General features: G+C 57.5%; 1 protein-coding gene across 1 annotated transcript; it reads right to left on the minus strand.

Moving 5' to 3' along the window:
* Positions 1–6574: 6574 nt before the first annotated feature.
* On the minus strand, positions 6575–12100 carry HIC2 (HIC ZBTB transcriptional repressor 2). The gene is made up of 2 exons (XM_041003732.1): positions 12007–12100; positions 6575–9884 (listed from the first exon to the last, which is right to left on the minus strand). Exons 1-2 carry the CDS (start codon positions 12030–12032, stop codon positions 8051–8053), a joined length of 1860 nt encoding a protein of 619 aa, XP_040859666.1. The 5' UTR covers positions 12033–12100; the 3' UTR covers positions 6575–8050.
* Positions 12101–12560: the final 460 nt, after the last annotated feature.

Consider the following 12560-nt stretch of genomic DNA (forward strand, 5'->3'; position numbering starts at 1 on the left):
GAGAGACAGAGAGGAAGATCTTCCGTCCGATGATTCACTCCCCAAGTGAGCGCAATGGCCGATGCTAAGCCGATCCGAAGCCAGGAGGCTCCTCCGGGTCTCCCACGTGGGTGCAGGGTCCCAAAGCTTTGGGCCGTCCTCGACTGCTTTCCCAGGCCACAGGCAGGGAGCTGGAAGGGAAGCGGGGCTGCTGGGATTAGAACCAGTGCCTATATGGGATCCCGGGCGTGCAAGGCAAGGACCTTAACCACTTGCGCCACCGCGCCGGGCCCCAGCTGTTTTGATTGCTTGGGGAGTTAACCAGTGGACAGAAGATCTTTCTTTGTCTCTCCTCTTTGTAAATCTGCCTTTCCAATAAAAATAAATAAATGAATTCTTATGAAAATAAGATGCCAAGGCTGGGATTGTGCAGCAGTTGGAAAACTCACCTCTTCCTTGTAACACCAGCACACCATATGGACTGGCTATTCCATTTCTGATCCAGCTCCCTGCCCTGTCTGGCATCCCCAGCACAGGACTGGCTCCCATGGGGTAGACCAGCAGTCCCACCAAACTCCCCCTCCCCCACCCCTTTTTATCTCATGCAACACTTTCTCCAAGTGCTACGACTAAATGTGGGTTCTGCCTTCTTGGCATCATTAACCTAAGGCTTTGGGGACTAAACTCCTGAGTTCTTGGGGATGCAAGCAAAACCACAGACAGTGCTCTTCCTGTGTGCGTCCTTTCACTGGGGACGGGGGTGGGGGTGGGGTCAGGAGCACCACGGCAGGTGCACAGGAAGCACATCTGCTTTTTCCTGCTTCCTGGGTGTCCCACACTGCACTGACTTGCAAGGGGGCACTGGTAACGTAACTGATCATCCTCATTTACTTAGAAGGGCAGAGCGTTTGAGACAGATGCGCGTGCACACACAGACATCTTCCATTTTCTGATTCACTCCTCAAATGCCCACAGAAGTCAGAGGCCGGTAATTCAGTCCAGATCTGCTATGCAGGCGGCAGGGAATGTAGGCCTGCCTCTCCGGTGAGTGTTCGCAAGAAGTTGGAAGCAGAGCCAGGAGCTGACCTCATGGACAGTGTATAGGATGCAACATAAATAAACCACACAGGGGCGTGTTGTCCTCCAAACACGTCACTGAGGCATGGGTCTTCAGGCTGGCAGTTAAAATGGCTTCATGCTGGGAGTTTACACGTGTGTCCCAACTCTGCTTCTGATCCTGCTCCCTGCTAATTAATGTTCACCCTGAGCAAAAGGGAACAGGTGATGGCTCGAGATTGGGTCCTCCTGCCACCCCTGGGGGAGACCCAGATCGTATTCTGGCTCCCGACTTCCACCCGGGCACAGTCCTGGTTCTTGTGGTCATTTAGGAGAATGAACCAGTAGATGGGGTGTGGTAGAGCTGTATGTCTCACATTTGAAAAATAATATTTTCATTTAAGGACATACACACAAGGCTGCCACCGTACTCAATTGGCTAATCCTCCACCATATGGCTTCGGTACTCAGTGCCGACTTGTGGCCCAGCTGCTCCACTTCCTATTCACCGCCCTGCTAATGGGCTAAGAAAGCACTGGGGAATGTCCCGATTCCTTGGGCTCTTCTAGCCACATGGGAGATCAGGAGCTCCTGGCTTTAGATTGGCTTAGCTCTGGTCATTGCAGCCATTTGGAAAGTGAACAGGTGGATGGAAGGTCTGCCTGTCTCCCTCCCTGTAACTCAAGTAAAAAATAATTGTTTAAAAAATTGAGATTAAAGTCCTCGCCTTGAACGCGCCGGGATCCCATACGGACGCAGATTCTAATCCCGGGACCTCCACTTCCCATCCAACTCCATGTCTGTGGCCTGGGAAAGGAGTCAAGGACGGCCCAGGGCTTTGGGACCCTGCACCTGTGTGGGAGACACGGAGGAAGAAACTCCTGGCTCCTGGCTTCGGATTGGCTCAGCTCCAGCCGCTGCGGCCACATGGGGAGTGAACCATTGGAAGGAAGATCTTCCTCTCTGTCTCTTCTCCACTCTGTATATCCACCTTTCCAATAAAAAAATTAAAAAAAAATTTTTAATACATATATATTGATTAAAAAAATTTCAGCACCCACTTCACCTGCCTCTCAGGTGATTGTTGTTCCACAAGACAGTGCTGGGGCAAGCCGTGAGTTACTGAAACAAACGTTGGAAGGCAAGGGACATACAGGGTAGAAGCAGGGTTGGCTCCCACCTGCACGGGAGACCAGCAGTTTCCAGCAAGGCTATCCCCTGATACACTGCCAAAAGTGTCTGACACTGTGGAAAAGTTCACCGGGGGAGGGCAGCAGGAGGGGGAGGGTTAAAGAACAGAAGATGAGGACTGCAGTGCAGCTGGGCCAAGAAATGAACCATTAACACATGAGGAGATAAAACACGCAGTCTAGCACTTCACAACTCCCTCCTGGCACAGCATACAGGGTGACCCATCCTGCCCAGCACGGGCTTGAATTTCCCTGCAGTTATCTGATAATCTTGGCGCACCTTTTATGGGAGACAATTGTAGCCATGAGCATTGCCCTCTTTGTGTTGGGGGCCACTCAGCTGCTACCGCCTCTATAGAACGCCACATGGGGTGTGCTCGGCCAAGCTGAATGACTTCTGCCTGAGCTTTGGTGTCCCATCGTCCAGCCTCCCGCCACTCCCCTCCTGCTCCCATTCCTAGCCGCCAGTCATCACTATTGTAAATTCAGTATCACGTCTTGAAGTTATTCAGAGGGGTACCTGGCACTCTGCAATGGGTGGCAGAAGGTCCAAGGACTTGAGCCGTTTCCCAGTACATTCCCAGGCATCTTAACAGGAAGCTGGATGTAACATGGAGCAGCAGGGACTAGAACTGGTGCCATATGGAACACCAGTACCCAGTACTCTTCTGTTCCCAAAGACTGGCCCACAAAGGGATTAAAAATGTTTGAAGGCCCGGTGCCATGGCCTAGCAGCTCAAGTCCTCACCTTGAACACACTGGGATTTCATATGGGCGCCAGTTCTATTTTGTTTTTAAGATTTATTTTTATTGAAAAGTCAAATATACAGAGAGGAGAGACAGAGAGGAAGATCTTCCATCCAATGATTCACTCCCCAAGTGAGCTCAACGGCCAGTGCTGTACTGATCCAAAGCCAGGAGCCAGGAACTTCCTCCAGGTCTCCCACACGGATGCAGGGTCCCCAGGCTTTGGGATGTTCTCAGATGCTTTCCCAGGCCACAAGCAGGAAGCTGGATAGGAAGTGGAGCTGCTGGGATTAGAACCGGCGTCCATATGGGATCCTGGCACGTTCAAGGTGAGGACTTTAGCCACTAGGCTACCACACCTATTTCACACATTTTATAGAGACACACAGAGGTCTTCCTCCTGCTGCTTTGCTCCCCAAATGAGCACAACAGCCAGAGCTGAGCTGATCTGAAAGTAGGAGCCGGAATCCTCCAGGTCTCCCCCGTGGTCGCAGATCACTGCTGTTTTCCCAGGTCATAAACAGGTGGACAGGAAGTACAGCAGCCGGGACATGAACTGGCCCACAAACAGGATACCAGCACCAAAGGGAGGCTTAGCCTGTTGAGAAACCGCGCTGCCTGCCCCTGTTCCTTCTTGCAGGGAGCCTGGGGCTAACGTGGACAAGCCCACAGGATCAGGGATCCAATTCCAGCTCCTCCTCCAGGGTCTTCCCACATTCTGGGTGGAGGCACACCAGGAAATCAGCATAACATCCGGTTTTGCGCTTCTCCAGCCACAGGCCAAGAAGCAAGCAGCTGCTGATGGGCAGGTGAGCACCCCAGTGCCTGCTGCCCCCTGGGAGGTAGCAGCCAGCCCCCTCCCCCCGGGGTCCGCAGAGAGCTACTAGAACAGGACACAACGGAAGCCCCACGCTTTCTTTTTTCAAGTCAAGCTTTTAATGAAAAGATCATAAAATAACAGTTTCTCGTCGCTGTACATTAAGACTGCCCGTTTCTGCACGGACAGAGATGGGAGGTGGGATGGGGAGTGGTCATTGGGCTATGACACTGGATGGCTGGCTGCCCGCCGCTGCAGACGCGACCTGACTGTATCCGAATGCTCCAAGGGACTGCGGACGCGGGAGCACCAATGTGACGGGTAACGGCGGTGTGGCGGGCCCAGGAGTGCGATCCGGGGACCCCGGCCCCCTGCCCTGCCTGCCGGCCAAGAGCCAGGAGCGGGACACGTGAGGATCCCTTTAATTTTTTTCCAGTTGCAATGAAACCAGAATGGGCCTCGGCCCAGCACCCTTCCCCTCCCCCCTCGAGGTATTTGCGAATGGGCCCCCAGCAGCAGGGGTGGGGGGCAGGAGGACTCCCCTCAGCACCTGGCCCCACGGGATCCCGCCACGTGAAGTGGGGGGGAGATGTGGAGCCCTGGGAACCCTCCGTGCCCCCCGAGTGAGGTCTGTTCTGCAGCATTTACTTGAGGTCAATAAATTACAGCAATAAATAGCAAGGTGAGGTAGAGGGAGGGGGAATCCTGTAGACGGTGAAGGTGGGTGGCTGAGGGCGGGGATGCACCCTGGCGAAGCGCGGGGTGAGGCGGAGGTCCTGGGCAGCCTAAGCCCCCATGACTCACCCTCCCAACCCCACTGGTCTGGAATGTCAGCTTGAGGCTCCGAGCCCGCTCCTGGCATCCGAATCACAGGTTCAGTATCTCAGCCCCCAGTACTGCGTCTGAGGCCCCGAAATGGATGACCTTGGTCCCTTGGGGTGCAGGGAGAAGTATGCCTCCCCCACTCCCCCATCCACCTCAGGTCTGGCAACTGGGTCTTTTGGTCCCCCAAGCCTGAGAGGGAGGGGAAGGGGTAGACAGATGCCACCATTGCCTGGTCTCCCTGAGTCCTGCCCCTCCTGGCTTCCCAGGTCCAGAACGCACTCCTGACGGGGGCCTGAGGTTCAGTGAATACTGACGGGGTGGGGGAACAGACCGTGGTCACCCCCTACAAGAGGACAGGCTATGCAACAGCGCCCCCGGCGGCAAGGACGCGCAGGCAGTCTGGGTCGGGGTTGTTTGCTTCACAGGTTGTGTATGGCTATGCTGAGGTTTTTATTTTGCTTAAAGGTTCATTTTTCTTTGCAATCCTGGAGGAGCCCCTTGCTTGTGGCTCTGTCCAGCAGGAGTGGGCGGTGGTGCAGCCGGGCCTGTTGTCCAGGCTGCTCGCCCCAAGTCTGAGAAATAAATACATTCATCACTGCACAAACATATTGATACAAAAACAACACTGGTCAGAGTGTCTGTGGTCGAGGACCAGCCTGGATGGCCCCTCCTACTGCTAGAGTTGTTGGGGGACAGGGTGGCGCAGGGGACAGGTTGAATGGGGGGGGTTGTCAATACTCCCCCCGCCCTTGGCGAGGTTCACAGTTTGGCCTGAGACCCTCGCCAGGAGCCCACCTGAGGGGGCACTGGCAGGGTAGCCATTTCACCCTGAGGTCTTGTGGGTTGTGGCCACTGCCCAGGACCCTTCCCTCCCCCTACCAGGATGGTGCCCAGGGACGGTCAGCTCAGGGCCAAGGTCTTTGGTACCAGCTGGGCTTGCAGAGGCCCGGGAAGGGGGACCAGGGCTCAGCAACCACAGGAAGGGGTTGCAGGTCCCACCCCACCCCCATCCAGCAGAGGGAGGACACCCTGGGACTGGTCTTACAGCTGCTGAGGTCTGAAACTGTAGAAGTTTATGTAAACAATGAGATAAATATATTAGTATCTTTTCTTTCTTTCTGAGCCCACTGAGGTTCCATATTCATTCAAAAATGTGCTTTGGTTTAAAAAATAGGTTTTGTGAATTTGGATATGAGCTTTTTTTTTTTTTGCTATTTTTTTTTTTGCCTTTTTTTCCCCTCGCTTATCCTCTTTCTGCTAGTTTTGTTTCCTGCTTCTCCGACACATTCAGGAATTCAGTGGCTACAGCAGGGGAGCTATGAGCCCGCCACGGCCTCTGGTGGCCCGACTTCCTTGGGAGGACAAACTAAAATGCACACACTCCCACAGGCAAGCACGCACTCGGTCGCAACACAGAATCCAAGGGAAAAAGAGAAAGAAAACAAAAACCAAATGTTGTGGTCACCCGGCCCCGCCCCCACAAATTCTTAAAATCTTAAATAGGAAACTAGTGTTCTGTTTTCTCATTACAATGCAGAAAAGGCTCCATACAATACTAAGGTGGGTACAATACTGTGTCGCAAGGCTGGCTGGGCCGGCCAGGGCCACTGCTCCCTGTCCCTCAAGGGGACCCGCCTGCACGCCTGGGGACAGGGACTCCCCTGCAAGCGCAGGGCCCTGGCCAGGACCATCCTCCTGCGGTACAGACTTTGTGTCCAGTGGCTTCAGTGCGGGGTGGGCTCCCCCCAAACACGTGGTTAACCACTTGGGTCCCTGAAATCCGGCTCTCTTCAGCAGGAGGACTGGGGAGGGGGCGGGGAACCTGGCCATATATATATATATATATATATAAAATATATATTTTTTTTGGTCTGAACTAAAAACTGAGGGGAGGGGAAAAAAAACTGTAAAAGTAAAAAAGGACAATTAAGAACCTGCTGACCATGTCCTGCCCGGCGGCTCCCAGGAAGCTAAGAGCAGTGAGGCCAGGGGCCATGACCTTGGTCTGCCCTTGGCTCCGAGCCTATGGTGGTGGTCTCCGAGAAAGCCTGAGGTGAGGGGAGAGGATGGACCCAGCCAGAGCCTGTGGGTGGTCACTAGCCCCAGGGGAGCTCACTGGATTTTGGTTGGCTCCCTCCCACTTGTATTGCTGGCTACTGCCGGCCCTCCCAAGCTTGGGGTCTCACAGGCATTGGGGAGTGGGTGGAGGTCGAGGAGGCGGGATGGGGGGGGTCTCACTTCCGCCTCATCCTGGCCCTGACAGGCCTGCCTCCTCTCGGTGGGCCTCCCTCCCTCTCTGGTGCAGCTGGAGAAAAGCCAACTGCGCTCACACAGCTGAGAGCAGCAGGTGGTGCACCAGGCGTGGGGTGGAGGGGTGGGGGGTACGGGAGGATGTCCCAGCCACCAGCCTACTGTCATCATGAATCCAAGAGGTAGTAGCAAAAGTCAGAAGCCTCCACACCGTGTTCAGTGAGGAAGGCACAGAGGGAAGCATCTGCCCACGCGCACGGCACTCGCCACATCCACACGGGAAACGCCAGCAGCCCCACCCCCACCCCCTAGGACCCAGGCCTCCCAGTTCCAACAGTCACATAAACGTTACACTGGTTTTTCCTCTTAATAACAATAATAATAATAATTAAAAAAAAAAAAGTACCTCTACAAGAAGGACATTTCCTTGGAATATAGGAAAAAGCACTTTCCTCTCTCCTGAGGTGGCCGAGGCCAGGCTGGGGAACCTGGCCGCCTTTGGGCGAGATGCACGAGGGCTCCTGGGGCCTGGGGAGGGGCTGGCGGACGGCAGGCAGGGCAGCTGCCCCATTACATTCAGTCTGCAGACCCTGGCTCAGCCCCAGAGGGGCCTGGACGAAAATTAGCTATGGTTGCTTTTGGTTTTAAAAAAAAAAAAAAAAGGCAGGGAAAAAATGTTTAAACAGATCAGTAGGAACAACAGCAACACAGCCCCCGGAGGGCTCCAGCTGTCGAGGTAGGCAGTGGGCTAACCCTGAGCGCCCCGTGCCGGCCCCGCCCCGCCCTTCCAGCACCTGCCCTGCGCGGATACACTCGCACACGCGCATCCACACAGCACCCTGCCCTGGGCTGGCGCAGGGGACGGGGGTCGGACGCACAATGCCCTTCTCCAACCCGGCCAGCAGGACGCAGGAGCCACTCACACCGGCCAAGCGGAGGGGAGCTGGGAGCCCAAGGTGAGGCGGGGAGGTAGACTGGCCCACCAGCTCCATGCCCACGGGGCCGGGCCGCCGGCTGGCTTCCCTTGGTATAGACTGCTGATTAAAGCTCTGTGGATATGGGGGAGGCTGGGCCCGGAGAGGGGCAGGGGGCGACACCCGCCCCTCCCACTGCACCTCCTCCGAGCGCCTGCTCCGTTCTTCGCTGCGTGTGGAGCCTGCTCGGGGCGCCCGCGGGTCTTTGGCTTCTAGGAGGGGGAGGTGTGCATGCGCAGGTGGCTGATGAGGTTGCGTTGCTGCGTGAACTTGCCCCCGCACAGCTGGCACTCGTAGGGCTTCTCGCCCGAGTGCACGCGCATGTGCTCCGTGAGGCGGTACTGCCGGGTGAAGCGCATGCCGCACTCGTCGCACGCGAAGGGCTTCAGGCCCAGGTGGCTGCGCATGTGGCGTGTCATGGTGCCACGCTGCGTGAACATCTTGCCGCAGATGTTGCACGGGAAGGGCCGCGTGAGCCAGTGCGTCTTCTCGTGCTGCCGCAGGGTGGCCGGGTCCTTGTAGGTCTTCTCGCACACTGAGCACTTGAAGGGCCGCGCCTCGGCTGCATAGGAGGCGCTGGGTGCCGACAGGTCCTCAGCCTCCTCTTCGGCGCCCCCGCTGCCCGTCTCATAGGCCCCCTCTTCCTTGATGAACAGCTCCTCCTCCGTGTGCGTCTCTACGTGCGCGTTGAGCTGCTCCGAGCTGGGGAAGCCCTTGGCACAGGGGATGCACACGTACAGGTTGTCACCGTACGGCACGCTGTCGTAGCCCTCCGGCCGGTATAAGTAGTGCCCACTGCTGGAGTGGCCCCCGCCGCCCTCGCTCCCGCTCTGCCCGCTGTCATCACTGCCATCCTTGCCGTTCTCCTCCTCCTCCTTGCAGGGGTATGGGGGTTCCCCGTAGGGCCCACTCTGGCTGCCTCCCCCAGCGCTTCCTGCCGCGATGCCGATGCCGTTAGGAACCCGGTCGCCCTCCTCCTCAGTGCCGGCGCCCGTGGGCCCCGCCTCTCTCAGCTCAAACGGGGAGCCGGCTGCGGGCTCCTTCTTGCTCCACTCTTTCTTGCGGGCCGAATGTCGCAGGCTCTTGCGGGGCTGCCCGCTGGGCCCCTCCAGCAGGCTCAGGTGGTTGCCCTCAGTCCCCTCCAAATCCATGGGCTCCTCAGGGGTGCCACCCACCTCGGCATAAGAGGCACTGTTGGCACCAGGCAGAGGGGCGGGGCCCGCAGTGGGCGAGCCTTGCTGGCTGTCACTCATTTGGGCAGGGTCTTCCGGAGTGAGGTGGGGGCCGAGTGTGGCTGGGGGCAGGGGTGGGCTCTTCTTGGACAGGTCCAGGCCCAGCTCCTGCTCGCAACCCCCACTGCTTCCGTTGGTGCTGCTGCTGCAGCCCCCCAGGCCCACCTCACTGCCCACAGGGCAGGCCGTGTGGCCCAGACCGTGCACACCCTCCTGGGCAGCCGCCCCCAGGAAGATCTCCTCTTCATCTGAGCCCTTAGCCTGGGGGAATTCCTGGGAGCTGTGGGCTTCCTTGTGCCCATCCATCAGCCCTGGGTACCGAGCCTGGATGACAGTGGCTGTGGACAGCCGCTGGCTACGCGGGTGCCGTCCCATCCCGGAGGTGCCTGCCCGACCTGAGCCAAAGGCCTTGCCTGCTCGCTTGAGCTTGCGGCGGCACAGGGCTGCCAGCTCAGGCAGCTGGAGGTAGCTGGCGGCTGTGAGGAGCGTGCTGAAGTTGGGCTCAGCTGGCTGGTCGCTGGGCAGTAGCTTGCCGGTGTAGATGAAGTCCAAGATCTGCTGGAACACCGTGGAGCTGACCATGTCTGTGTCCAGGTTGATGAGGTTGTCGTGCAGGACCAGGGACTTGAAGTAGATGCTGCTGGCAGCGAGGACATTCTTGTGGGCCCGGAAGATGGAGTTCTCCACCATGATGATGACATCACACAGGAAGCCCTTGGTCCTCTGCTGGTTTAGCTGTAGCAGGAGTTGCTTTGAGTGGCTGGGCAGCTCCATGTCTGGCCCCATGTCCCCACGCCCTGCCCACGCGCACCACCTGCAGGCAAGGACAGGCACGCAGTGTTAGCTCACAGAGGCACACTCCAGCCAGGCCCTCGGAGGGGAGCCCATGATGCCCACCCTCCCTGAGGACTCAGCTCTCCGAGAGGGGGAGTCAGGCTGCCACCCCACCTGCACTGGTAAGAAAACAGAAGTTGGGCCTGGCACGTTGGCCTAGCTGATCCTCACCTTGAACATGTCGGGATCCCATAGTGGCACCATTCTAATCCCGGCAGCTCTATTTCCCATCCAACTCCCTGCTTGTGGCCTGGGAAAGCAGTGGAGGATGGCCCAAAGCCTTGGGACCCTGCACCCGTGTGGGAGACCCGGAAGAGGTTCCTGGCTCCGGACAGGCTCAGCACTGGCCATTGCGGCCACTTGGGGAGTGAATCATTGGATGGTTGGTCTTCCTGTCTGTCTCTCCTCTCTCTCGATAATGTATATGTATGACTTTGCAATAAAAATAAAACAAATTTAAAAAAAACTGAAGTCATGGGCCACAAAGGTACCAAACAGAAAACCCAAAAATTTGGATTCACAACACAAGCTACTGTCTCCACTGGCTGGGCCTGGCACTGTGCCACAAAGGCTCTGCTGCAGGGAGCATGCTCAAGTCAGAGCTCCAGTACCAAGTCTTGGCTGCTGGCCCTTCAGTCGAGCTTCCTGCTGATGCACCCAGGAAGCACCTGGTCGCGGCCAGGCACACAGGAGAATGAAAAGAGCTCCAGGTCCCAGGCTTCAGCTCTGCCCAGCCCTGGCCATTGCCACCATTTGGGGAGTCAACAAGCAGACAGATTACACAGAGAGAGAAACAGAGAAATAAAGAAGTTGGTCACAGGCCCATGGAGATGAACAGAAAAACCTAAAAATGACCAGCAGGTGGCTATGGCATGTAGGAAGCAGGAGGCTCCAGGTGAGCTGGATGGTCCTGCCCAGGAATGCAGGTCCTCAGGGCAGGTCTTCCCAGCTTTCGAAACCAGCTGGAAATCCGGATTTTCCTGTGTCAGCTCCCAGTGCTGAGCCAAAGTTGTTTTTTAAACCAAGTGGGACAAACAAATGCATCTGCCCTGGTGGCCTTGGGTGTTGAAAGTCCTGCTCAGCCCCAGCCTCTGGAACCATCAGTGAGGACGCCCATGCCGCAGGCTCACCGGGCATTCTCCTCCTGCTCCTACAGCCTCCCCATGGCCACTGGTCCTCGCCGATGCCCACCTCCCCAGCTCTCACCTGCTCCTGAGCCTGGCCCTCTGACCCCTGCCAGATATGCTGGCACAGACAATGAGGTCAAGCAATAATGAACACACAAGCACCTCTGCTTTGCCCGCTGGCACACCAGTGCGCATCGCCCGATCATGCTCTCTTGTCCCATTGAGCAGCCCCCTTTTGCCAAGGGCTGGGGTGCCCAGCAGCAGGGAGAGCAAGGATAGGGGGCAATAGAGGCATGGCAGGCTCAGGAGGACCAACAGGTACGGAGACCAGCCCCAAGGGCAGGGGCAAAAGATGCCAGCCAGTGGTGCCCAGGATAGCCCTCAGGGACACCTTCAGCCCCAATCCAATTCTGCTGTGATGAACCAGAGGCAGAGGGCACATGGCAGGCCAGCAGGGCGTAAGTGTCCCTAGCCCAGTCCCTGCCCTGCACAGCCAGCTCTGGGCTTCACCAGCACCCAGCCTTGCCACATCCCCTCCTCTGCTTGCTGACAAAGTAAGGGAACTACCTGTGAACTCAGGGTGCAGAGCGGGACACACCTGTTAGAGGGCTTTACCTGCTCTCCACTCCAGGAACTGCCCTGGCTCAGCAAGGCTGACCTGAAGCAGACTGGGAGGTGGCCTGAGGAAGCTGGAGCCATCCTTTTTCACCTATTCCTCCCCCGACCCAACCAAGGAAGAACAAAGCCCATGGTGTGGCTTCTGGAACCAGGGTCCCAGGGAAATGGCAGCCCAGTGAGGGGTCAGGCCAAGGGAGGGGAGCCTCACTGCGGCCACAGAACCCTTCCCCGCTGCCCAGTGCCACACACACACACACACAAAGGACTGCAGGCAGAGCTTGTCTGGAGAGCCCCAGAGGAAGAGAAAAGGGAGCAGCAAGCCGCCACCCCCTGCCCAGTGCCTTCCAGGCAGCCTACCGGAGTGCCAGCGGCCCAGAAACCATGTGAGCAGCAGCCAGCGGGGGGCGGCCTCCTTGAGCGCGTGGGCTTCCTGGGGTGCATCAATGCCTGGTCACCTGGGGATAAGAAACAAGCGGTCACCCAGATAGGTGGCATACAGCTTTGGGCAGGGTGGCTGGCTGCCAGGCCTGGAGCCCTTGCCCAGGAAGGAATGCCCTGTCATCAGGCACAGCAGTCACAGCAGCCAGAGACCTTGAGTTGGCCCTGATGGCAGGGAAGACCAAGTCTGTACCGCGCACACACACTTATCTGGGACACCCTGGGGGTGTGGGTGGCAGGCACACAATCCCTATGCCTGTGGTCAGGCCTGGGCAAGGCCCTTCTCAGGCTGGCCACATTTACATAACAAAAGGTCAAAATTGGAGCCACTTGTGCAAGGGCTATTTATAAGAACCAGTCTCAACCGCTTCTGGCTCCCTGGCCTCCTCCCCTCCTCCCTGCCCAGGGGCTGGGCCCCCTCCTCTCCTCTCCTGCCCAGCCCAGCCACATGGCTTCTCCCCCTTCCCAGCTGT

Source organism: Ochotona curzoniae, unplaced genomic scaffold (genome assembly GCF_017591425.1).
Source record: "Ochotona curzoniae isolate NIBS_2020 unplaced genomic scaffold, NIBS_Ocur_1.0 scaffold_274, whole genome shotgun sequence".
NCBI lineage: Eukaryota > Metazoa > Chordata > Mammalia > Lagomorpha > Ochotonidae > Ochotona > Ochotona curzoniae.

Excerpts from the sequence above, each read along its gene's own strand:
- HIC2 (XM_041003732.1), bottom strand. The coding sequence starts at position 12,032 with ATGGTTTCTGGGCCGCTGGCACTCCG. Across the intron at positions 9,885-12,006 it reads TCTGGGCCGCTGGCACTCCG|GTGGTGCGCGTGGGCAGGGC; the intron begins GTAGGCTGCCTG and ends CCTTGCCTGCAG.